Raw genomic sequence first — 27,552 nt, forward strand, 5'->3', positions numbered from 1 at the left:
ACCTTTTCATGTTGGAATGCCGCGTTAAGTTAGCAGTAATCTAATAAGGCCGCATCCAAGAAACTTCAATTAGATATACTTAAAAATGTACATTATTTTGTTAAAATAGCCCTCATGACTTACTAATGTTTTAATTGTGGCCGTCAGTCGGGGAGGATTATTTCGTTGAATCTCATTTTAATCTTTGGTATTTTAAATACGTTCATTTTATGATTAAAATAAAAATAATAAAAGATGAACAAAAACATATTAGTAAAAATCGCAGGTAGACAAAAATGCTGGAGAAAATGGGGCGAAGGAAATAGGCGACGTTGCGGGTCTTGACCCGAAACGCCGCCTATTTTCTTCGCTCCATAGATGCTGTCTCACCCGCTGAGTTTCTCCAGCATATTTGTCTACCATCGATTTTCCAGCATCTGCAGTTCCTTCTTAAATAAAAATGAAAGGATTTGTTCTACAAAATTTGGATTCATTCAAAAGGCCGCACTTAATGGCCTAGAAGGCCGCAGCTTCCCCATCTTTGCTCTAAACGCTAACATAACTCTGCTGACTCTTCTAGCTTATTAATGTTTGGTAATGTATTTCTACATTCCCTTTCCTTCAGAATGCCATTCTCGGGTTATGAGCGTCATTTTGGTCTGTTGTTAAATGCAGTGATAAACAGAACAGCGTTAGGTAACAAATTATGCACAGTCATTAATATTCTTGCTGGCGGTAAAGTGCGGAAAAAATTCATTGATGAAGAATACTGTTCGCAGTTCATAAGCTTCCGAGAACGACCTGGGAAAAGCGATGGATTGAGTCCACTACCTTAAATCCCTCAAATCTGTTCTAATGAAGCTGCATTATTCCTACTGTAATCCAAATGGGAATTTATTTGTAAACATTTTTTAAAGAGGCAAAGCGTGGCAGTGGGCCCACCGAGTCTGCACCGACCAGCGATCACCGCGTACACTAACACTATCCTACACACGAGGGACAATATACAAACCTGTACGTCTTTGCAGCCGTAGTCAGGATCGAGCCCGTGTCTCTGGTGCTGTAAAGCAGCAACTGTACCGCTGAGCCACCGAGCCATCCCTTGTTTGTCTAATTGCTTGACCGATTGTAACTCTAATTGTCCGCTTGTTAAATCCAAACTTTTGTATGGTGTGTTGTAGTTTCCTCTTGGTTGTTTGTATGGCCAGTTGTTTGTCACCACACAATTTGATTTGGAGAATTGATTTAACATTTTTTTTTTAAATTTCAAAGTTCTGTTAAATTTGTGGAAAAGCTATTTAGGTTTGGTGTTGCGTTTTTGTCGTACGCATGCTTATTACCAGTTTATACTTCATTGTGTCTTCAGTTCAACAACGCAATCAATTCCGCATAGCTTGGTATCAAGCTGCAATTAATTTTAGTTAATTATTCGTTATTGAATGTTTAAGAAGGAACTGCAGATGCTGAAAAATGGAAGGTAGACAAAAATGCTGGAGAAACTCAGCGGGTGACGCAGCATCTATGTAGTGAAAGAATAGGTGACGTTTTGGGCCGAAACGTCTGAAGAAGGGTTTCGCCCCCGAAACGTTGCCTAGTTCCTTCGCTCCATAGATGCTGCCTCACCTGCGGAGTTTCTCCAGCATTTTTGTCTACCGTTTCATTTTAAATTGTTTGGTATTTACCATTTTGATTATGGAAAAATATGGTGTTAGTCGTATTGTTTCTCATTAATACTTCCACAGTACAGGTCTGGCACCCTAGGTTCCAGCGCCTTGCTGGATTATCCATTTTGCTGGACCAACAGAGATGATGCAATGATGATACATCGATACACCTGTGACCCACTAACTATTCCCTCCCGTGCCTCTAAAGCAGCACGGACTTAAATATAACAAATATTCAATGTAAATTAAATGTGCTTACGCTTGGCACCGAGACTGTCACTTGGACCATGCTTAGAAGCCACAGCTGGGGTTAAATGTAAGCAATTATAAGCTAAGAATTGCACAAAACCTAGGGATCACCGCCAGCAACTGCGGATGTAAACAAATAACTTTCAGGGCGGAGGGCCACGTACTGAAAGAGCGCACGCCACAAGCAGCGCCCTCTGTGGCTGCCCAGGGAATTTCAAGTGCCCTCTCGGACTTTTGTCCGGATTAAAGGAGGTGCTGGAAATTCGGTGGTGGACCTGAACATCTTGGGCCGTAATCACGCTGTATCAGTTCCGCGCCTGACTTGGATCTGATCTGCATATGCCTCACTTGGTTCGGCCAGTTGCTGTTGGCCCATGTTGTTGGCTGCCTGTGCCCACAGAGACCAGGCGTGTGGCACTGAGGACAACTGGGTACATGGTGGCAAAGATGCCTAGACCTTTGCAGTGAAACACTGCCTTCAGCTGAGTTACTCCAGCACTTTGTATCTTTAGCTGACCACGTTGGCATAGAGCATTGTCATGTGTAATCCTCTGGTAGATTTAGATGGCTTTGAAATCCCCCTGACATGTAAATTAAAATTAACATGAACTGAAAATGCGAAAACATAATAAGTTAAAAACCCAAAGCTAAATAAGTTTAAATCATCTTCCCCCTTGCCTCTTAATCCTTTGCTCGACAGTCTACATTGAAGAAACAGAGGGTGTATTAGGGTGGGAGGAGGTGTGCAGTCTTGCACTAGGTTAATCCACATGTGGGATTTGAGAGGCTTCCTTTCATGCCGCCCATCGCCATCCCGTTGTTGAAATCTCAGCAAGACGTGGGCTCAGACATCAAACTCTGGAATCCCAAATGAAACCAAAGATGGAGCTGCCCTTGCACAAAGTCGAGACCCTCGGGCTGTTTGGATGAATGATTGCCAGCAGTTCTGATAGAAATCGTTGGCAAAACCCAGCGCTTTTCAAGCCAAAATAAATGCTTCCTTTATTAATATTCCAAGTTTAGATTTAGGTTTATTATTGTCACCTGTACTGAAGTACAGACTACACTTTAGAGAGATACAGCATGGAAACAGGCCCTTCGGCCCACCGACCAGTGATCACCCTGTACACTATCCCGCACACTAGGGACAATTCACAACTTTTACTAAAGCCAATTAACCTACGAACCCCCACGTCTTTGGAGTGTGGGAGGAAATCGGAGCACCTGGAGAAAACCCACGTGGTCATGGGGAGAACGTACGAAATCTGTACAGGCAGCTCCTGTAGAAACATAGAAACATAGAAAATAGGTGCAGGAGTAGGCCATTCGGCCCTTCGTGCCTGCACCGCCATTCAATATGATCATGGCTGATCATCCAACTCAGTATCCTGTACCTGCCTTCTCTCCATACCCCCTGATTCCTTTAGCCACAAGGGCCACATCTAACTCCCTCTTAAATATAGCCAATGAACTGGCCTCAACTACCTTCTGTGGCAGAGAGTTCCAGAGATTCACCACTCTCTGTGTGAAAAATGTTTTTCTCATCTCGGACCTAAAGGATTTCCCCTCTATCCTTATGGGGCTTTTTCACGGGGCGAGTTGACGCAAGATGTCACCAGAGTGAAGTGGTCGTGGTCCAGCACGAGTCTCGCACGATATAACGGGGGGTAGATAAAGAGTTCCCACGGTACTCGGCATTTCTGTTATTTGTGCGAGTGACTTGTCCGTCTCCCGAGCTTTCGCGTTAAATCTTGAATGAAAATCGTGAACTACACGTGACACAAATGATGTAACTTTTTTTTTCACACACTATAAATATCCTCCCTTGGTTGAATTGGCTCATTTGGAGACATGTTTTACTGTGTATGTGGGAGACACAGATGGACTGAGCACAGTACCTCGGTCTTACTGTGTGTGGTAGAGGGGGAGAAAGAGACGTACACTCACAGAGGCAGAGTCTCTCAGCCTGTGTAAGAGGGAGGGAGAGAGAGAGAGAGGCACACACAAGGTGGATGTGAAATCTCACCTGCCTGTTTCAGTGACAGACACCCGCCGCCAGTAAATGAAGACACCCCCCATCTATCTCCCCCTCCTCTCCCTCGACTCCAGTCCTGTCCCGACCCCCTGGGAAACTGAATAGAGCAACAATATAGATATAGAAACTGAAACAATATAGAAACTGAATAGAGCAACATGGCAAAAACATCTCTGACACGCTTTACCCCCTTTCTTTGAGATTTTCTGGGAGCCATCTCTGCAAGTGTTCCTGTTAAAAAGATTATCCAACAATGACAATTAGGTGGGACGTCCTCGAAGGACACATGTTCCCTTGTCGATATTGAGACCACCTTTTTTACTCACCTTCTGTCCCCTCTGTCCAGCTTCCGGGTTTACCGTTCGCAGGAGTTCCCACGCGCTATATCTCTAAAATCTGAAGTTAGGTAATGTCTAAAGGAACTGCAGACGCTGGTTAATGCTGGTTAATACGCACAGAAGGACACAAAATGTTGGTGTAACTCAGCAGGTAAGTCAGATCTGGGAAGAAAAACATAAAAAGCTGGAGCAAGTCAGCGGGTCAGGTAGCATCTCTGGAGAAAAAGAATAGGTGGCGATTAGAATCGGAACTTTTCTTCAGACAGCCTAATCGGAATTGAGTCTGAAGATGTGTCTCGTCCCGAAACATCAGCTATTTTTCTCCAGAGATGCTGCTTGACTCGCTGAGTTACTCCAGCTTTTTGTGTCTGTCTTCGGTTTAAACCAGCATGTGCAGTTCACTCCTTACACGGGTCTCTGTACAACATTGATTGGTAGCGTTCCGGACCCTGCTTCGGAAAGGCATCGATCGCTAGTCGGCGAGGACTCCGACCTGTATCTCTCAAAGAAGTACATGTGAAAAATTTCTCACGGACCATAACAATGCGTAACCTTTCAGTAAAGTCCCTTTTAAAGATTATAGTTATTTTCTTGAATCTCATTAACATAACTCATGAATAAGTTGATGTCCATATGCGGATGCAAATCTTTATTTTTATTTATTTTTAAAATTCAATAGCACAGAAGACAATTTTTACTCACCTTCTGTCCCCTCTGTCCAGCTTCCGGGTTCACCGTTCGCAGGAGTTCCCACGGTACCCGCAAGAGTTATTACGGATATCGCACTGGCCACTACGTCCATATAATGTTGCAATGCTCAACCACAAGTGTACAAGTCACTCTTGGAGAAATTCAAACTTTCTTGAATTTTCTCCCGAGTGACCAAGATACACGATTACCTGCCGTTAGCGATACGGTGGTCCACGAATGCCGTACTGTTATCGCACGAGGTTCCCACGATGTTAAACTCTGGTTAACTCTTGCGTCAAGTCGCCCCGTGAAAAGGCCGCTTTAAGCTGTGACCCCTTGTCCTGGACTTCCCCAACATCAGGAACAATCTTCCTGCATCTAGCCTGTCCAACACCTTAAGAATTTTGTAAGTTTCTATAAGATCCCCCCTCGATCTCCTAAATTCTAGCGAGTACAAGCCGATTCTATCCAGTCTTTCTTCATATGAAAGTCCTGACATCCCAGGAATCAGTCTGGTGAACTCCCTCTATGGCAATAACGTCCTTCCTCAGATTTGGAGACCAAAACTGTATGCAATACTCCAGGTGTGGTCTCACCAAGACCCTGCAGTAGAACCTCCCTGCTCCTATACTCAAATCCTTTTGCTATGAATGCTAACATGTAGTCAGGATCGAACCTGTTGATGTAAGGCAGCAACTCTACTGCTGCACAACTGTGCTGCCCCCTAGAGTGGGAAGCCTTGTTTTGCATGTTATCCAAACAGATCAGATGTACCTTACATAGATACAATCAGCTCAAACTCCATACAAAATAGAAAGTGGTTCTCAGCATTGTAGTGAAGTATATTTGCATTGCTAACCATGCTCAGTAAAAGCACTTTTCTCTACCTCTGGTGAGGTTTGAAACTTGGATTGCTTGAAAGATACAGCATGGAAACCTTCGGCCCACAATCCATGCCAACCGTCGATCATCTGTTCACACTGGTTAGTTTATTTTAGAGATACAGAATGGAAGCAGGTCTTCGGCCCTCCACGCCGACCATCGATCACCCGTTCACAGTAATGAACACTATTTTGTCCCACTTTGTCGCATCCATTCCCTGCACACTATGGGGAATTTGTAGAGGCTGATGAACCCACAAACCTGCACGTCGTTGGGGTGTGGGAAGAAACCGGAGCACCCGGCACAGGGAGAACGCGCAAACTTCACACAGGCAGCACACGGGGTCAGATTGAACCCGGGGCTCTGGCGCTGTGAGGCAGCAGCTCTACCCGCTGCGGCCCTGATCTTGCAGCAATGATATCTTGAAATGAGTGCCCTCAAATAATCTCAGTGCGTCTGATGGTGGGGGAAGTGAGATGACTGGCTTTGTCAAGAAGCCTGAACAATCAGAACAGTTCTACATTGTGCAAATGGTGCTGTCCTGATGTTCCACTCTACATCTGAAGATACTGCCTGGACCTAGTGTTTTTAGCCATTTATGTTTTCCCATTTCCAGCATCTGTAGTCTTTCTTTGATTTTTAATACATACTTTGAATGCTGGGTTTTAGGAAGTGAATAATCAATTTTATTTTTATCACTGTGCGTTGACTGAAGTTTTTGCTAAAGTATAGCAAGTAGTGCAAGAAAGGTGCTCACCTGTGTGACTGTTTGGTACCTAAAGGTAGACAAAAATGCTGGAGAAACTCAGCGGGCGAGGCAGCATCTATGTAGCGAAGGAATAGGTGACGTTTTCGGGTCGAGACCCTTCTTCAGGGGGTGGGGTGGGTGGGAAGATGAAACGAAGAGGCGGAGGCAGTGGGCTGTGGGGGAGCTGTGAAGGGGAGGGGAAAGAGGGAGACAGATCTTTCGGGTCTTGACCTACAGGGGAAAGAGGGAGACAGAGGCTTTTGTGTCTCGACCTACAGAACTGATATGATGTATCTATGCGGGCTCGTTTGATATATTGCACTTAATAAAATGCGAAGCTGACCAGTTATGAACTTGTGTTTCTTCAGGTGCTGATGTAACTGAACCAAGTAGTTCGGATAGCAGGGGAGACCGATCTGATTTTTGTCAGAATGCGGAGGAACCACTGGCTGGTGTGGAATCGAGTTACCTGTCTCAGTTTGTTGCCTCGGTGAAAGAGGAGCAGCAGGTATCCACGGTGGCCAACCTGAGAGCGGCGTTACTGAGCAAGCACAGCTTCTTGTCTGTAAAGTCCGACCAACCAGGAGACGATAAATCTATTATTTTCGAGTACTTGCCTAAAGGTACACCCATTTTATAAAAATAAAAATGTATGCAGTGTAGGGCTGGCTGTGCAGCGGTAGAGTTGCTGCCTCACCGCGCCAGAGACCAGGGTTCGATCCTGACCTCGGGTGCTGTCTGTATGGAGTTTGTACGTTCTCTCTGTGACCACGCCGGTTTGTTCCCACGTTCTGAAGGTGTACAGGTTTGCAGGTTAATTGGCTTTGGTTAAAATTGTGAATTGGCCCTAGTGTGTAGGATGGTGCTAGTGTACGAGGTGATCGCTGGTCGCTGCGGACTTGGTGGGTCGAAGGGCCTGTTTCCGTGCTGTATCTTTAAAGTGTGGTCAATTGCTTGAAACGGTTATATCGGAACTAACGCAGTTTTAAGAACGCGTTAAAAGTTTGTTTTGTCTTCAGTGGAAAAACTTGCAGATAGTTTTAACATCACAGGCTTAAATAAAAGGGATTAAACAGAAAATTATTCCTGACATGTGTTAAATTGATAGTTCTTGGTAGACTGTCCCCCCACCGGCACCTTATTCCAATATTCCTTATCAATGGGCTTCAGTGATGTTCAGCTTTGTTGATGGTTCTCATTCTTATAGCCTTCTCATCCTTTTGTTATAAATCCACTCCCTTGTAGTGTTTTCCCGTTGGAGCCATTGACATTATTAATAATTACCGCGGTGATCCTCGTGAAATTAAGTAGATTAATTAAACTATTCACAGTTCCTATTTAATTCTTTCCCCAAATGCTGATGGATGGTGTTCCATTTAGCTGCTTGTTTTCCAGTTTATTAGTGACGTGATACAAGAATCTTCACGGTAAAACATTTTGCATGTACATCATGTGTAGGAAGGAACTGCAGATGCTGTTTTCTACCGAAAATAGATGCAAAATGCTGGAGTAACTCGGTGGGTCAGGCAGCAGACACACAAATGCTGAAGTAACCATGACCCGCTGAGTTACTCCAGCATTTTGTGTCTATATTGCACCTACATCAGCTGGCTCGTGTACGTTTTCAGCACGATGAACACATAATCAAAAATATTCCACAGCAGAGTTTTGTCATAACTTTTTTAAACTGTCATTGTGAGCTCTTCACTTTGTTCTTAACAGATAAATGAGTGAATGCCAATTAGTTCTTGTTTTTTTGTCAGTCTACAAATAAATCAAATTGCAAGCTTTTTTTTCTAATGGATGGAGCGGCAAGGCAGTTTATTTGTGGAGTAAGAAGAAATGATGGGGTTATAATGACAAATTCAATTGCAGAATGCACGAGTTATTTGTGCTTAAGCATGGATGGTTGAAACAATAGACACATGTAGATATATATCCTTGGTTGCGTGCGTTGAATGCAGAATGTAAAAGTCTAGGTTATGTAGTTGGTGAATTGCACAGTTAAAACGGCACCAGAGGGATGCATTTGGCCCCATGTCTTTGTACCAGATGCATAGTTTTATTGCCATACCTGAAATACTTGTGCTAATGTGTCAATTGCTTCTTAATACAGGCACCTTGTTACATTTGAGTTACTTGGGCAAATTTTGTAATGAGTATAGCATTGCAGAGTTGTGGCTCAGATAAGCTTGTTACACTGGTGTTTCCACACCATTGTTTAATTCCATTTGTGTTTTGAATTGCAGTGCACAACTGTTCAGTGTTTCACATGTGTGTCCTGGGCTTGTGTTAAAATTGATTATTTTAATCATGTATAGTTTTTGGGAATGATCCATTGTGAAACTTTTGAATTGCACCTTTTACCATAATGAATGTAACTTTAGTCATATAATACAATACCGTTTAATGTCATTTGAACCTCAAATGAAGTTCAAACGAAATTTGGTTTCTGCAGTCATACAACAACAAAAAACTAAGACACACAATTAACACAACCCACACAAAAATCCATCACAGTGAATCTTCTCCTCACTGTGATGGAAAGCAAAGTCATTGTCTCTCCCTGTTTTCCATTCTTCTCCCGATGTTAAAGCCCCCGGCGGGCGATGGCAAGTCCCGCGGCCGTTAAAGCCGCGCCGGGCGATGTAAGGCCCCGCTCCGGGTCGTTTTCAACCCCGCAATTCGGGCGGGAGAATTTGCCGTCGTGAGAGCTCCGAAAAGCGGCCTCCCACCAGGGACTGGCGGAGTTCCTGATGTTACCGTTCACCGGGCATGCGGGTGGAGCCTCCGAAGCTCCGTAGTCGTGTCGCAGCCGCGCACCACCACAGCTCCCCAATGGTGAGTCCGTAGGCTCCGTGACTGGAGCCCCCAGGTCGTTCCGGTTGGAGGCCGCTCCACGGTGCTAGGCCCCAACGACAATGGAGACCCGACAGGGAAAAGATCGGGTCCCCCGTACAGGGAAGAGATTTAAAAGTTCTCGCCCCCCACATATACACAGCTAAAAACAATATATAAACCACTACAAACTATACACTCAGCCGGACAAAAATTAAAAAAAGACAGACGGACTGCAGAGGCCGCTGCCGTGAGGCGCCGCCAACTTATAGTGATGTGGAGTTGGTGTGGAGTTTGTAAGTATTGGCTAAACATACTCTGTACTTGAGTGTAACGTTCTAGCTTCATGGGGGGGGAGCTGTATCTTAAAGTCATGGTTTACGAATGATGGTGTCAATATTCTAATCTTATTGCTCGAATCCTATGCCTCCAAATGTTGACCAACAAAGTATCATCTTGGTCAAAGAGTAACAGTTTCCATTTTAAATGAATGGAACTTCTTGGTCATTGGTTCTTTTTCATCTTGACTATCCCGTCCTGCCATGCTGTGAAGGGGTGGATGCTTTCAAATTCTAAAAACCCCAGGCAGTGGTACAGAAACTTGGTCAAGCACTGACAATGTGGGCCAAAGGGCCTGTTGCGATGCTGTACTGTTCTATGTTCTAGGTGCACACATTGGCTACCAACTTGAACGTTTCGTTTTGTGTTAAATCTATAATTTCAAGTTACACTGAGCATTATATTTAAGATGCAGCAATTGCATATTGCCTCAAATTTTGCATTTTTCCGTTGGTTTTCTGAAATAAAGAAACCGTTTCCGACCATTTGAATGTTTGTTGTAGGATTTGTGTGGTGGTCTATCTGATGCCTGCTGGGAAACTGCTTGAATAAAAGTTTGCTTCAGTCACAAATTGATACATCTTCTGGCAAAGTAAATGATGAGTCATTTCCATGTTTAGTTTCACGTGCCTCATTGACAGCACCAATCTGTGTTCTTTTAACCAGGGCAACAATTTAGTCTGTTTTCAAAAAAGCAACCTCCGACCGCCATGGTTACTTTAAGATTCCTAGTTTCTTGAAGCTTTGGGAATTCCTCTCGATCTGTAGGATCTCCGGTCCACTCTCACTGACACAGGAGAAACACAGCAGACTTCTACTGCAGTGCAGAGCTTTTTTTATTTGCCGAGAGCCAGCTGGGTGAGACTCGTTTCCTGTGTTTCTCAGGGCCTGGAAATAACTTGAATCATTCAGAGGATGCACATGATTACCAACAAAGAGACTTGTCTCCACTGACCTCCCAATTTCCAGAGCCGAGTCCTCCCAGGACGTTGCAGTGTGAAGAACCATTATCGGATCCAATCTCACACCAACAGGCCGACTCACGCCAACAGCCTGACTCCCCGCAGCAGGTAAGAATCAAAACCATTATATGAACAGTTACAAGTAGAAAATAATTCATAACTTAGAAGAATTCATGTGAAGATTGATAATTTGAATGCAAATTAATTATGTCTAAACTTAATGTCCCGTGGAAAATGCAGCAATAGATTTTCAGTACTGTAATTTATTTTTAACACTTACCTTTGTTTATTGTTACTAATTAAATCATAGTTCATGATTAACTTGTGTTATTTTACGGTTACAGATCAATGTAGACAATACCGAGGAGATCTTGGCTCAATCGTACGGAAGTGCCGATTCAGGTATTCAGTATTGTTTCAAATCAGCACAGACTTTCCACTGCACAAAATTTGCTGCACTCTAACCGTATTTCCTTCCCTCAGGACTCGACGCCCGCAATGCAGCGGATTTCTCGACCGGTGAAGAGGCGGAGATGGGGACTAGCTTCATCGCAGACGACGGCTCGGCGATCGGCAGTAGCCCGTTGCCAACTACAGGCCAGCAGCCGCTAGATGAGTTTGCTTGTAGATTCTGCAGCATGAGATTTAGCAGCCTTGAAAGCCACACCGAACATGAATATCAACACGCGTTGTCGATTCTGCCTCACAACATCTCTAACCAGATGATGCCGCACACGACAAGCTTTCACATGCTTCCTGTACTGGCCTTCCGGTACCAGTGCTCTAAGTGTCCTGCCAGCTTCACGTTGAAGTCGAACGCCGAGCGCCACGAGAAAACCGTCCACTTCAAGCGTAAAAAACTGGAGTGTTCGTTCTGCCTGAAGTCCTTCCGTGACAGAACCGACTTAAACCGCCATGTCGCGTCGGTGCATTCGTGCGAGCGGGCCTTTGTGTGCAGCGACTGCGGAAAGAGTTTTGGCGTGCAGAAAAACCTAATGAATCACATGAAAATTTGCAGTCATAGTGGTGCCCAAGGAGACACTGAGCTCTCTGACCAACCTTTGGATAGCCAGGCCCTTAAAGCAGATGAGAATGATTGTAACAGTCGTACACCCGCACTTGATTCCAATCAGCATCTCCCCACTTCACAGCTCAGCGACACAGAATTGTCTGAATAATGAATTTTGCTCTTGCTTGGTATAGTGAACATTTGGATAGGTCTTCAGCATTTACATGGAGTACATTTACATTCTATTACCTTGTGCACTTCCTCAGGCATTTTCAAATCTTAGTTAAAACAGATTACACTTCCTACCGTAGACAAAAATGCTGGAGAAACTCAGCGGGTGAGGCAGCATCTATGGGGAGAAGGATCGCTCCATAGATGCTGCCTCACCCGCTGAGTTCCTCCAGCATTTTTGTCCACCTTCGATTTTTTTTCTCGCATCTGCAGTTCTTTCTTGAACACTTCCTACTGTAGTTTGTCTTTGTACATACTTCATACTGACTTTGCAGGGCAAAGTTGCTCTCTTGGGTTGCTGAGCACTTTTTTAATATGGATAAGTGTCGTGACTAGAAATGGAAGAATAAACATTTTAAGCAAGATCTATATATTTAGTCATTGGCTGGTTTTGTGGTGTCAATGATCCAATTGTTACGGTTCTGGAAAAAACTGTTGAAATCCATTATCTTTTTGTTATTTATTTTTACTTGTTCACGTATCCACTTGTGTTTTTGTACTTTTTTTTTTTTTTAATGAAAGGTTTTCAGACTATGGGCTTATCCTGAAACCTGTTTGTTCTTCAGATGAGATTATTCACGTGTACCGAGGTACAGTGAAAAGCTGTGTTTTGCATTCTCTCCTGCAGGATCAGAGCTATAACAGGAATATACAATGAAGTACAATGGGTGGAGCAAAGAGGAAGATAGTATAGAATAGAGTTTTCGGCATTGTAGCATATGTTTAATGGGGCTGTCTGCGCAGAAGTCAAAATATTGCGACATGTACACGAGAAGTCGATAAATGTAGTTTATGTATTTTAATTGGGGGAAGTGCGTATTTAGAGTATTTATCCCTGCAACTTGTCTTTAGATTTATAGAGCCATGTTTATTTGTGCTGGCAAAGCTCAGTATTAAATTCCGTGAGCTTCATTAAGGATTATTATTAAGAAAGTTAAATATATGTTGTATTAATCACCCCGGCAATGTAGATGGAGAATGAATGTGGAATACAATGAAAGATGAAGTTTGAATTGACTTCACTGATGTAGCCTAGTCTCGGTGTAGTGGCATCAAATATTAGTTCACACGTCTTTACGTTAATAGTCGAAATAAAATTATTTTTTTCCCCCTATTACACAGTAGTAGTCTACTATTTTAATCTAGTAAAAGTACTTTAGTCAACTAGTTTGGTCTGAAGAAGGGTCTCGAACTGAAACGTCACTGATTCCTTTTCACCAGAGATGCTGTCTGACCTGCTGAGTTACTCCAGCTTTTTGTGTCTATCTTAAGTAGTTTACAGGGTTTATGTCATGGTTCAATGTGCAGCATCATCTGTGGTATTAGTGCAGGGCTTTTTGGTCACGTTCTAACTTTCATCATTAACCATTTGTTTCTCAACTACTAAATGTTAGCATCCCGCTTTGATAAGCAGTCAGTCTCAAAGTTTGTTATTAGTTTTATTATTATATATACTAGTTACTGTTTGCCTCTTATTTTCTGTACCTTAAGGAAATCATGTATGCCCTGAAAGATATCCACTGCTTGATAAATGACCAGTGTGTGTAACACAAAATTCTCCATGCATAATCTCTAAGAAAGTTGTTAAAAGTCTTTTCTTACTTGTTACTTTCTAGTACTTTCAACATGTGGCTCATGTTGTTGTGTGTCATAAAATTCAATAAATTTTAGATTGTAATTAAATGATCTGATTTCCTATTTATCTGCACTAATGCGACCATTTAAGCAACAAGCTTTAAGAAGCGTTAGTATTTTCAAGATATACTTACCTCGTACTATAATTGCTTGTGCTCTTTAAGCTGCAGTGCAAGATGTAGTTTGGTTTATCAATGCAGTCTCACGATTGGGAATTTGGACTGGGACAATTCATTTGCCAATATAATTATACTTTACCATAAGATGTTTGCTTCTAATAAAAAATATTATTTTAAAAAAACCAATCCATTTGCCAATAGCACACATACGGGGGTTAAATGTTATTTAACTCATGAAGCTGGGAACGACCTTGCCTTGAATAACTACATGTGAATTGAAGTGTGGCATTTTCACCTTTGCTTCTACCTGCCGCTTCTTGAAGGCTACAGGATGCTTGTTATGATACTCATCTGAATGAAAACCAAGAACCTTGGAAGGCATTTGAATTCTCTGTCAATAATTTCCATAGGTTGGAAGTCTGGTCAACAATTGCTTCCAATACTGTGCTTCAGGGCACTGAATAAATGGCACCATGGAACTGAAGTTTGTTTTCTTATTCTTTCCTAAATTCAATCTTCTTGCCATTTTAGCAAAATAGTTTACTGGTTATTTTTGGTTGGACTTTGGCCAAACGTTTAGTTTATGGCCACGTGGGCCGAGGTACAGTGAAACGGCTTTCTTGCGTGCTAGCCAGTCAGCGGAAAGACTACATGATTGCAATCGAGCCATCCACAGTGTACAGATTTGTTGCAATGGGTGTTTATAAGAGTGGAGCGGTTGTAATGCGTGGTTGCAGATTCAGCGCACAGAGTCCCACTGGCTTTGGCGCCATCTTGGAAATAGTCAAATATGATGTTGACTGTTGACCACGCATTAAATTTTCTTTCTTATATCAGCAACACAGTATTATAGAATAACAAAGGTAATTCTAATTATGTAGAATTCTTATTTCATCTTTTCTCCCCATATTGCCAATTCTTCTTTCCCCATTGACCCATTGGTTTTTACAACAAGAGGTTTTCATAGCGTGAAGTTTCTTGGGAACGCAATGATTGTCTTAAAAGAAAACTCCATAGCATGTTCTTCTGTTGGTGTTGTTCAAATCAGGAGCATCTGTGGGTTTCAACGTGCATGTCCATTTCCACAGCTCAGGACTGCAATAGTAGATCCTTGCGAAAACTTGGTAGAGGAAGTTCTCTCTGAAATGAACCGACTATCTTAAGTTGAATAATCGTAATAAAACGTGCGACAAGCTTTGCTATGTTGATGACAAATGTGTAAAATGTGCAAACTAAAATATAACTGGAAGCTGAAAATTGTGTATCTAAAATTATATGTCTATTCTGGATGAGTATTAATTCAATTGTTTTCACATTTTGCAGTTAACGAATTTACTGTGATAAGAAAGAAGTTCAAGTGCCCGTACTGCAGCTTCTCCGCTATGCACCAGTGCATCTTGAAAAGGCACATGCGCTCTCACACGGGGGAACGACCGTATCCGTGTGAAATCTGTGGCAAGAAGTTCACCAGACGGGAACACATGAAGAGGCACACCTTGGTAAGTAACGTGTACACGACTGTTGTTTCTGCATCCGCCCATGAACATTACGGCATGATTACTGCTCCCTTTACCTCAGGGAGGTTGCAAGGAACTGCGTCAGAGGCCCCGGCTTGATTACTGACCTTGGGTGCTGTCTGTACGGAGTTTGTATGTTCTCCCCGCGACCGCGTGGATTTTCCCCGAGTGTTCCGGTTTCTTCCCAAACAACCAACACGATCTCCCGGTGGCTCAGCACTTCAAGTTCCGAATCTGACCTTTCTGTCCTGGGCCTCCTCCTTGACCAGAGTAAGGACCACCGTAATTTGGAGGAGCAGCACCTCATATTTCACTTGGGCAGTTTACACCCCAGCGGTATGAACATTGACTTCTCTAATTTCAGGTAGTCCCTACTTTCTCCCTCCCCTTCTCAGCTCTCCCACAGACCACTGGCTCCTCTTCTTCCTTTCTTCTTCCCGCACCCCCCCCCCCCCCCCCACACTCCCCCATCCTCACATCAGTCTGAAAAAGGGTTTCGACCCGAGACGTTGCCTATTTCCTTCGCTCCATAGATGCTGCCTCACCTGCTGAGTTTCTCCAGCATTTTTGTCTACCTCCAAAAATGTACAGATTTGTAGGTTACTCTCACCCCCTCCGTGACACACTGGTCAACCTGAGGAGCACCTTCAGCAACAGACTGGTTCCACCAAGATGCAGCACAGAACGCCACAGGAGATCCTTCTTCCCTGTTGCTTTTAAACTGTACAACTCCTCCCCCTTCTGTTGTGGGGTAGATGACTCCCCTTCCCCCCCCACCCCCAAGGGTCCCGACCCGAATCATTGCCTTTTTCCTTCGCTCCATAGTGCTGCCTCACCCGCTGTCTACCTTCTGAAATACTGATACTCAATTTGAATCTTGTTCAGTTCATGGCTGACATTGGAATAAACATTTTAAATGGTTATAATTTAAAAACCAGGTAAAGGCTGGTGTAAAAAATGGAGCTATTCATTGGGTGAATTACAATCGCCAAAACAAAATGTTTGTAGCATTGAGTTCCTTATTTCATATGTACACCTACAGTAAATCATCTAGGCTGCTGTTAACCAAAAGGTGCATGCACAACACTCCAGATGTGGCCAGTTTAGATCTGTTCTTAAACTGTGACCCCTGGTTCTGGACTCTCCCAACATGGGGAACATTTTTCCTGCATCTCGCCTGTCCAATCCTTTAATAATTGTATTTGTTTCTATAAGATTCTAAATTCCAGTGAATACAAGCCCAGTCGACCCATTCTTTCAACATATGTCAGTCCTGCCATCTCGGGAATTAACCTGGTGAACCTACGCTGCACTCCCTCAATAGCAAGAATGTATTTCCTCAAATTAGGAGACCAAAATTGCACACAATACTCCTGGGCAGTCTCACCAGGGCCCTGCACAACTGCAGTAGGACCTCCTTGCTCCTAAACTCAAATCCTATCGCAATGAAGGCCAACATGCCATTAGCTTTCATCACTGCCTGCTGTACCTGCATGCTTACTTTCAGTGACTGATATGCAAGCACACCCTGGTCTCGTTGCACCTCCCCTTTTCCTAATCTGATACCATTCAGATAATAATCTGCCTTCCTGTTCTTGCCACCAAAGTGGATAACCTCACATTTATCCACGTTATACTATATCTGTCATCTCACCCAACCTATCCAAGTCACCCTGCAGCCTCATAGCATCCACATTGCAGCTCAGACTGCCACTCAGCTTTGTGTCATCCACAAACTTGGAGATGTCACATTTAATTCCCTCGTCCAAACCGTTAATATATATTGTAAATAACTGGGGTCCCAGTACCGAGCCTTGCGGCACGCCACTAATCACCACCTGCCATTCTGAAAAGGACCCGTTAATTCCTACTCTTTGCTTCCTGTCTGCCAACCAGTTCACTATCCATGTCAATACCCTACCCGCAATACCATGTGCTCTAATTTTGCACACTAATCTCTTGCGTGGAACCTTGTCAAAGGCTTTTTGAAAGTCCACATACACCACATCCACTGGCTCTCCCTTATCCATTCTACTTGTTACATCCTCAAAAAATTCCAGAAGCTTAATCAGGCATGATTTCCCCTTCATCAGTCCATGCTGACTTTGGACTGATCCTGTCATTGCTTTCCAAATGCGCTGCTATAACGTTTTTAATAATCGACTCGAGCATGTTCTCCACTACCGATGTAAGGCTAACTGGTCCATAATTCCCCGTTTTCTCTCTCCCTCCTTTCTTAAAAATTGGGGTTACATTGGCTACCCTCCAGTCCACAGGAACTGATCTAGAGTCGAGAGAACATTGGAAAATGATCACCAATAAATCCACTATTTCTATGGCCACCTCCCTGAGTACTTGGGGGTGCAGACCATCAGGCCCTGGGGATTTCTCTGCCTTCAGTCCCAACAGTTTACCTAACACCATTTCCTGACTAATGTGGATTCCCTTCCGTTCCTCCCTCCCACAAGAGTTTTACAAATTCTGTTCAGACAGCACCCTTAGTTGGGATGGGACCCAGGTCTCTGGCGCTGTAAGGCAGCAACTCCACTGCTGCGCCACCTGTAGTATTCTTCACGTCTGACATCTTTTTGAATGGTTACTGACATCACTTACCTGTTTTCAATTTTCTATCTGGGATTTTAAGGTAGAGGTCTGTAGATGAACCCTTATTAATGCATGCCATTTATAATCTCCACTGCATATGTATGCATGCCACCCATTACATGGTATCACGGCACTACACTAACAAGGTCAGCCAGCTCTCAGAAGCCATGCCGGGCTGGGTGTAAATGGCTGGAAGTTTAAATGTTCTGGATTACCTATGGAATAAAGACTAATCTTTGACTATGTGTGTTGTCGTGGATCTTTCACAAACGAGGTCTTTAATTTAAAAAGAACCCAACACTAAGCATTTATTCTCTTTTATTTAGGTGCACAGTAAAGACAAAAAGTACATCTGCAAGGTGTGCAACCGAGTGTTCATGTCGGCAGCCAGCGTGGGCATTATGCATGGTTCCAGACGGCATGGGATATGTGTGGACTGTGCGGGGGGAAGCCTGATGTCTCAGCTCGACCAGGACGGCACCGATGAGTCTCCCGACGGGATGTTCTCCGCAGAAAGCCACTACCCGGATGATCACGGCGAGGGCCCCTACGCGGATGATCACGGAGACGGGCCCTACACTGATGACCCTGGCGAGGGCCCTTACACGGATGATCAAGGAGATGGCCCGTACACGGATGAGCACGGAGACGGGCCCTACACGGATGATCCTGGCGATGGCCCTTACACGGATGACCACGGAGATGGCCCTTACCCAGATGGTCATGCTGAAGAAGTCTATCCAGATGACCACGAAGGTCCCTATCCAGAAGATCACGGCGAGGGCCCTTACCCGGATGATCATGGAGACAGGGAGAGGGAGATTGACGAAGAAATGGCAGATGGCGAGGAGGAGATGAAATGGAAGGATAATGTAATTCCCCAGGCTGATATAATCCTCGAGGCCAAGGAGGTGATCGATTCCCAACAAGACCAAGAGAATCAGGAAATTCCCGTAGCAGATGACAAGGACTTTGGGTGGATTTCCCAGGAGATGTAGCCTGCGGGTTATTTTTACATTCTAGAGTGCTTCAATGCACTGTAGTCCCTTAGAGAGCTAGCTGTTTCACTAATGTACACGGTAAATTGTAGTCGGGCAGTTTTACAAGAACGTTATATTTACAAAGAATGCTACTCAAAGATATGAACACCACGGTGATTTTTCACGTTTATTGTCCAATTGTGAAATTTAGGATTAGACGTTGTTAAAATTTGGGGCATTGTGGTTCGATACACCTTTCTTAAATTTCATATATTTTTTTTTTGGGGGGGGTGGGGAGGGGGGGATTTTTGAATCATTTTATTTAGTTTTATTTGTTGTCCTTAAACTGCTAATCCAGAATTCCCAGGTAAATGCAGGATCCAAAGCACATCCTTGGTAACTGTTGAGAGATGATGAAACTGTCAACTGAGTAGCAAATGTTTTCTCCGACTGTTTGCTTCCCACGACACGATCAACGACTATTCAAGTTATCATTCCCTCTTTCAGCTCAAAGATGCATCCAGATGTGAAAGCCCCATCATTATGTGTGTTAGTAGATTAGATAACCTTGGTAAATTATGTGCGGGAAAAAAAAAAAGAGATGAAAATCATGTGTACATTCCCATATAAGAAGATTCTCCACTCTGGAAAGAGTTGAGGCATTCCTTCCTTTCTATCAGCTCTATTTGTGCACCCGAATTCTGCCATAGATTTAGTTTTGAGTTAGTGCATTTTCAAGAAGTGTTCAAAATGGGGGTTCTTCGCTATGGTGGGTGTGAGTCGTGTGTCGCATTGTGTTCTTTTAACATTTTCAGTGTCTATATTCTTTGGGCTACTCGTGAAGATTAATTTTGGATGTCACACGAAAAAAAAACCACACACACACACACATGCTTCATGAAGCTCAAAGCTGTGCCAGATTTCTACTCTGTAGACAAGGAAGTAAGGAGTTAAATTATTTGTTGCATTGGTTAAAAAGGTAGCACATTGCTTTTTTAAGTTATAATATACACTAAATACTGAATATATACCAAAATTATATGTTTTAATAGAATTTACTTTGGATATGTTACAGATGATTTTTGTTTATCATTTAGAAAATGCAAAAAAAAACTGGAAATGTTCAGTATATTTCAGAAAATCAAATCTTATCATGTTTTGGCTTATTAGTGGTAATATGTGCAAACCCTTACTAAATTAAGCCATAACTATGGTTACTTTTTAGAAATCTATATTGTTGTATTTCAAATATCTGCCTTTTACATTAAGAGTTTTTGCCTGATGAAATTTTTGAAGAGTGCCGTGCGAGTATGCTGTCAATGTTTTCAACATGCTTACAGCTGGATTTAAGAGAGAGCTTAAAGCTGTTGAAATCTTCTGCTTGGAATAATATTCTATATGATACTGACTTTGTAATTATAAACCTGTGTTTGTATTCAAGATGTGTTTAATATTCAGAGTTAGTTATGAGTAGTGGGAAAAGATGACTGTGCATTGTACTGATCTCTGTAAATGTAGCAATGACATTTTTTTTTAGGTGATTATGCTTTCTGTATCTTAGGCACACCAAAGGTCTGCCTAAAGTTCATGTGCTGGGGATAGCTTGGATATACTCACCCGATTCAATCTTAAATAAACTCGGAATTGCTGCCAAAGCAGACAGGTGCTGTGCTTGTTTTGAAGCTTGTATGTAATTTTTGAACACAGTACAGGTATCTCATTCCCGGTTCCTTGGGTCTCAACGCAAAATGTCACCCATTCCTTCTCCCCAGGGATGCTGCCTGTCCCACTGAATTGCTCCAGCATTTTGTGTCTATCATAGAAACATAGAAAATAGGTGCAGGAGGAGGCCATTCGGCCCTTCGAGCCAGCACCGCCATTCATTGTGATCATGGCTGATCGTCCCCAATCAATAACCTGTGCCTGCCTTCTCCCCATATCCATTGATTCCACTAGCCCCGAGAGCTCTATCTAACTCTCTCTTAAATCCATCTAGTGATTTGGCCTCCACTGCCCTCTTTGGCTGGGAATTCCACAAATTCACAACTCTCTGGGTGAAAAAGTTTTTTCTCACCTCAGTCTTAAATGGCCTCCCCTTTGTTCTAAGACTGTGGCCCCTGGTTCTGGAGACTGTGGCCCCTGGTTCTGGAGACTGTGGCCCCTGGTTCTGGAGACTGTGGCCCCTGGTTCTGGAGACTGTGGCCCCTGGTTCTGGAGACTGTGGCCCCTGGTTCTGGAGACTGTGGCCCCTGGTTCTGGAGACTGTGGCCCCTGGTTCTGGAGACTGTGGCCCCTGGTTCTGGAGACTGTGGCCCCTGGTTCTGGAGACTGTGGCCCCTGGTTCTGGAGACTGTGGCCCCTGGTTCTGGAGACTGTGGCCCCTGGTTCTGGAGACTGTGGCCCCTGGTTCTGGAGACTGTGGCCCCTGGTTCTGGAGACTGTGGCCCATGGTTTACTGGTATCCTTTTTTTAAAATGTGTAGGATGGAGTTGCTGATGCTGGTTTATACTGAAAATAGACACAAAATGGTGCAATCACGCAGCATCTCTGGAGGAAAGGAACAGGTGACGCTGCAGTCTGGAGAAGGGTTCTAACCCGAAACGTCACCTACTCCTTTTCTCCAGAGATGCCACCTGACCCGCTGAGTTACTCCAGCATTTTGTGTCTTGTCTTATATTTAAATGTTTTTTGTACATCTTCAATGAACAGCGTATCCAAATTATGAATGATCATCCGTTCAATATTAAAAGAAAGTAAAATATTTTATTGTTCTGGCTTATAATGTGCAAGTCTTGTGCTGTTCTGATCACTTGCTGGGTGACCTTTTTCTCTGAGGAACACTATACTAGCATGAGCCACCAATGATGCAAACACAGGCATTTGTTTTATCTATTTGAAAATACCGGAAGGTACTTATCTATAGGGCAATGTCATAGAAAAAAACATTGAAAAATAGGTGCAGGAGGCCATTCAGCCCTTCGAGCCAGCACCGCCATTCATTGTGATCATGGCTGATCGTCCCCAATCAATAACCCGTGCCTGCCATCTCCCCATATCCCTTGACTCCACTAGTCCCTAGAGCTCTATCTCTCTTAAATCCATCCAGTGATTTGGCCTCTACTGCCCTCTGGCAGGGAATTCCACAAATTCACAACTCTCTGGCCATTTCTCACCTCAGTCTTAAATGGCCTCCCCTTTATTCTAAGACTGTGGGGACCTGGTTCTGGACCCACCCAACATTGGGAACATTTTTCCTGCATCTAGCTTGTCCAGTCCTTTTTATAATGTTATATGTCTCTATAAGAACTTCCCCTCATCCTTCTAATCTCCAGTGAATACAAGCCTAGTCTTTTCAATCTTCCTCATATGACTGTCCCGCCATCCCATGGATCAATCTTGTGAACCTACGCTGCACTGCCTCAATCACAAGGATGTCCTTCCTCAAATTAGGAGACCAAAACTCTACACAATACTCCAGATGTGGTCTCAGCAGAGCCCTATACAACTGCAGAAGAACTTCTTTACTCCTATATTGAAATCCTCTTGTTATGAAGGCCAACATTCCATTAGCTTTCTTCACTGCCTGCTGTACCTGCACGCCAACTTTCACTGACACCCAGGTTTCGCTGCACCCCCCCCCCCTTACCTAACCTAACCCCATTGAGATAATAATCTGCCCCCTTGTTTTTGCCACCAAAGTGGATAACCTCACATTTATCTATATTATACTGCATCTGTCACGCATCTGCCCACTCACTCAACTTGTCCAGTTCACCCTGCAACCTCCTAACATCCTCTTCACAGTTCACACTACCATTAATACGATCCTATAGGGACAATGTTTACATTTTAACAAGCCAATTAGCCTACAAACCTGTACGTACGTCTTTGGAGTGTGGGAGGAAACTGAAGATCTCGGAGACAACCAACGCAGGTCACGGGGAGAACGTGCAAACTCCGTACAGACAGTACCCGTCGTCGAGATCGAACCCAGGTCACAGGCATTCGCTGCAAGGCAGCAACTCTACTGCTGTGACCGCGTGGGTTTGCTCCGAGATCTTCGGTTTCCTCTCACAATCCAGTTAGGTTAATTGTCTTGGTATAAGTGTAAATTATCCCCAGTGTATGTAGGATGGTGTTAATATGCGGGGATCGCTGGTCAGTGTCGACTAGGTGGGCCGAAGGGCCCATATCTCTAAACTAAAACAGACAAAGTGTTTCCTGTTTAGCGGTGGCCCAGCTGATACAGAGTGGCTGCCTCGCAGCCCCAGGTTTGATCCTGACCTCAGGTGCTGTCGGTGTGGAGTTTGCACGCACTCCCTGCAGCCGTGTGGATTTTCTCTAGGTGCTCTTGTATTCCTCCCACATCCCCAAGAGGTGTGGGTTAGAAACATGGAACTGCGGATGCTGGTTTACGAAAAATGACACAAAGTGCTCTGCAAGTCAGGCAGCATCTTTGGCAAACAGGGATAGGTGATGAGTAGAAGGGGCCTGACCTGAAACATCACCTATCCATGTTTCTCCAGTTTCATTGCCTGCTGTTAATTGAGTGTGTCGAGAATGGATGTGAAAGTGGGTTGACAAAGAACTGGAGTGACCAGAGAACAAGTGTGATTAATTGGCATTGACTCAATGGGCCAGAGAACTTGTTTGGTGCTGTATCTTTCAATCCAATTCTTGAATCTCCAGTTAAACCAATTACCCAATATTAGTACATTGCTAATTGAGCTTCATTTATCTGATCATCTGCACTTGAATGACTCATATTCTTGAAATTAAATGTTCTGGCGAAATGACAAACCACTTAAGAAAACTGGAGGAATATCTTTAATCTGTGAACTGTTGTTCTTGATCAAGATACCGTATCTTAATGATATGTAGAAATAATGTGTTTGTAACATTAACGGCATGTTGGCCACAATGGAGCGAGCTGCCAGGTGAAGTCTTTAAGGAAGAACTGCAGATGCTGGAAAAATCGAAGGTAGACAAAAGTGCTGGAGAAACTCAGCAGGTGAGGCAGCATCTATGGAGCGAAGGAAATAGGCAACGTTTCGGGTCGAGACCCTTCTTCAGACTGATGTTTGGGGGGGGGTGGGGGGCGAGAAGCAGAAAGGAAGAGGCGGAGGCAGTGGGCTGTGGGAGATCTGGGAAGGGGAGGGGAAGGAGGGAGAAAGCAAGGACTACCTGAAATTGGAGAAGTCAATGTTCATACCGCTGGGGTGTAAACTACCCAAGCGAAATATGAGGTGCTGCTCCTCCCATATGCGGTGGGACTTACTCTGGCCATGGAGGAGGCCCAGGACAGAAAGGTCGGATTCAGAATGGGAGGGGGTGTTGGGCCACCGGGAGATCAGGTTGGTTATTGGGAACTGTGCAGAGGTGTTGGGCGAAGCGATCGCCAAGCCTACGCTTGGTCTCACCGATGTAGAGGAGTTGACACCTAGAGCAGTGGATGCAATAGATGAGGTTGGAGAAGGCTGGAACGGGGTACTGATTGTGGATGATCACATTGAATGGTGGTGCTGGCTCGAAGGGCCGAATGGCCTACTCCTGCACCTATTGTCTATTGTTATTAACCAGATGAAGATCATCAGCTGCAAAGCTCCAGGCTGTGTGTGGCACAGGGGTTCCCCGAGGGAATGGTGGCAAACAAGTCTGAGCAAGTTGCACTAGTTGGGGACATCATATGCACTCCACAACTCCCCACAATATCAATCATTTCTGCTCAGTCTCTTCCCTCCCTCCCTTCTCTCCACCTTATGCCAACTTGGAAGGCAGCTCTACTAAGATAAAGAGCATTGGGCTGAGTGATAGACAATAGGTGCAGGAGTAGGCCATTCGGCCCTTCGAGCCAGCACAGCCATTCAATGTGATCATGGCTGATCATCCCCAATCAGTACCCCGTTCCTGCCTTCTCCCCATATCCCCTGACTCCGCTATTTTTAAGAGCCCTATCTAGCTCTCTCTTGAAAGCATCCAGAGAACCGGCCTCCACCGCCCTCTGAGGCAGAGAATTCCACAAGCTCACAATCCTCTGTGAGAAAAAGTGTTTCCTCGTCTCCGTTCTAAATGGCTTACAACCTTATTCTTAAACTGTGGCCCCTGGTTCTGGACTCCCCCAACATCGGGAACATGTTTCCTGCCTCTAGCGTGTCCAAACCCTTAACAATCTTATGAATGTGTTCATGAATGTGTGTGTGTGTGTGTATATATTCTATGGTATATGGACATCATATGGTATATGATCAGTTCTGTATTTATGCCTTCAATATCCTGTTGTGCTGCAGCAAGGATTTTCACACAGAGAGTGGTGAATCTCTGGAATTCTCTGCCACAGAGGGTAGTTGAGGCCAGTTCATTGGCTATATTTAAGAGGGAGTTAGATGTGGCCCTTGTGGCTAAGGGGATCAGGGGGTATGGAGAGAAGGCAGGTACAGGATACTGAGTTGGATGATCAGCCATGATCATATTGAATGGCGGTGCAGGCTCGAAGGGCTGAATGGCCTACTCCTGCACCTATTTTCTATGTTTCTAATTTCATTGTCCTATCTAGGACACATGACAATCAACTCTCTTGACTTGACGACTCTAACATCTGTTTTGTGGGTGTAATACTACAACAGTCCACAGGAAGGCGCTGACCAACTCCGTTCTGTGTCCACATGGAAAATCTTTCAATTTGCAAAACATTGCCTCGAAGCATAATTGTTCCTTCACCGTGACGAGATGCAGTGGCATATATTTGACTGGGGTGTGTCGGAAGGAACTGCAGGATGCTGGCGGCTCAGGCAGATGCTGCACCCATTCCTTCTCTCCAGAGTTGCTGCCTGACCCCCTGAGTTACTTAGTTTACAACATTGACTTCTCCAATTTCAGGTAGTCCTTGCTGTCTCCCTCTTTCCCCTCCCCTTCCCAGCTCTCCCACAGCCCACTGTCTCCGCCTCTTCCTTTCTTCTTCCCGCAACCCCTCCCCGACCCCCACATCAGTCTGAAGAAGGATCTCGACCTGAAAACGTCACCTATTCCTTCGCTCCATAGATGCTGCCTCACCCGCTGAGTTTCTCCAGCATTTTTGTCTACCTTCGATCTGCAGTTCCTCCTTAAACCCTTACACCTGTTCTGTCCTACTGTGTAGGAAGGAACTGCAGATTCTGGTTTGCACTGAAGGTGGACACAATTTAGAATAGAGATTTCTCCAACATTGTTGTCTACCTTCACTGACTCACTCCAGCACTTTGTGTGTCTATAATTTAACAGAGGCTTCAGTCAGTTTATGAAACATAGAAAATAGGTGCAGGAGTAGGCCATTCGGCCCTTCGAACCTGCATCACCATTCAATACGATCATGGCTGATCATCCAACTCAGTATCCTGTACCTGCCTTCTCTCCATACCCCCTGATCCCTTTAGCCACAAGGGCCACATCTAACTCCCTCTTAAATATAGCCAATGAACTGGCCTCAACTACCTTCTGTGGCAGAGAATTCCAGAGATTCACCACTCTCTGTGTGAAAAAAATGTTCTCATCTCGGTCCTAAAGGATTTCCCCCTTATCCTTAAGCTGTGACCCCTTGTTCTGGACTTCCCCAACATCGGGAACAATCTTCCTGCATCTAGCTTGTCCAACCCCTTAAGAATTTTGTAAGTTGTGAATGTTTCTGTTACCTCAATAAATGTTAATCTATTTTAAAATCTGGAGCAGAATTTATGAATCAAAAGGGCTGTGTATTTCCATCAGTTTGGATGCCCGTGATTAATGAGACGATTATATTTACCGGTGCCTCAGCTGGTGGAGTTGCTGCCTCACAGCACCAGAGATCCGGGTTCTGTCCTTGACTACGGGTGCTGTCCGTGTGGAGTTTGCACGTTCTCCCTGTGACCGAGTGGGTTTTCTCCCACCTCCCAAAGATGTACAGGTTTGTAGACTAATCGGCCCTCTGTAAAGTTGCCCCCACTGTGCAGGGAGTGGATGAGAAAGTGGGATAGCATGAAACTAGTGGGGTCAGCATGGACACAGCGTGCCGAAGGGCCTGCTCCCTTGCTGCGTCTTTCAATCGATTCTAAAGTGTGAAGAGCTAATTAATTCTTTAGCCATCGCACAGCGCAAAATGTTGGAGGATCTCGACCGGTCAGGCAGCATCTGTGGAGGGAATGGGCAGACAATGGAAGGGACCCTTCCAACACATTCCATTTGGACATCCAGCCCGAAACGTCGTCTGTTCATTCCCTCCCCAGATGCTGCCTGACCTGCTGAGTTTGTGCAGCACTGGCACTGTTTTGATCAAGAATTCTGCAGTTCCTTGCCGTTCTGTTTCACTGCTTAACCGACATCCTGAACATTTGGATAGAGTTAGGAAAATAAAATCTTGGAACTAAACTTTGAATGTTAAGGGCTCTTGTAAAATATTTCTCGAGAGTGGAGATCAAATGTCATTAATATAATCTCAGATCAGTACAGTGTTCATGGCCTGCTTTGGCAGATATGTTTGAGGTTAGCAGTCGTATTTATGCTTTTACTGCAGCTCTGGGATTAGTAATCGCGGTGAACATTCCAGTGGACAATACCACATTTATACTGGCTGGCTTCGATGCGAGTCCTGACCAGAGAAGAGATCTGTGTGGATAAATGCACATATAGCTGCAGAAGGTAAAGTGTAGCAAATAGAGGCGAGTTCACGTACAAACAAGGAACTGCAGATGCTGGTTTACAAGTGCTGGAATAACTACCTGGGTG

At 44.3% G+C, this 27,552-nt stretch overlaps 1 protein-coding gene across 3 annotated transcripts in view; it reads left to right on the forward strand.

Moving 5' to 3' along the window:
- The window catches only part of zbtb46 (zinc finger and BTB domain containing 46), a 51,028-nt gene extending 30,551 nt beyond the window's left edge, over positions 1-20,477 (forward strand). The window contains exons 4-7 of one of the 3 annotated variants that reach the window (XM_033041382.1): positions 6,954-7,208; positions 10,648-10,832; positions 11,069-11,126; positions 11,208-13,643. In XM_033041382.1, the coding sequence (XP_032897273.1) occupies positions 6,954-7,208; positions 10,648-10,832; positions 11,069-11,126; positions 11,208-11,902 (1,193 nt within the window). In that variant the 3' untranslated portion in view covers positions 11,903-13,643. Of the gene's footprint in view, positions 1-6,953; positions 7,209-10,647; positions 10,833-11,068; positions 11,127-11,207; positions 13,644-15,041; positions 15,218-18,165 lie in introns of those variants that run through there. The other 2 variants (XM_033041383.1, XM_033041384.1) reach the window with 2 other exon arrangements.
- The last annotated feature ends 7,075 nt before the right edge of the window (positions 20,478-27,552 follow it).

Source organism: Amblyraja radiata, chromosome 23, assembly GCF_010909765.2.
Source record: "Amblyraja radiata isolate CabotCenter1 chromosome 23, sAmbRad1.1.pri, whole genome shotgun sequence".
Lineage (NCBI taxonomy): Eukaryota > Metazoa > Chordata > Chondrichthyes > Rajiformes > Rajidae > Amblyraja > Amblyraja radiata.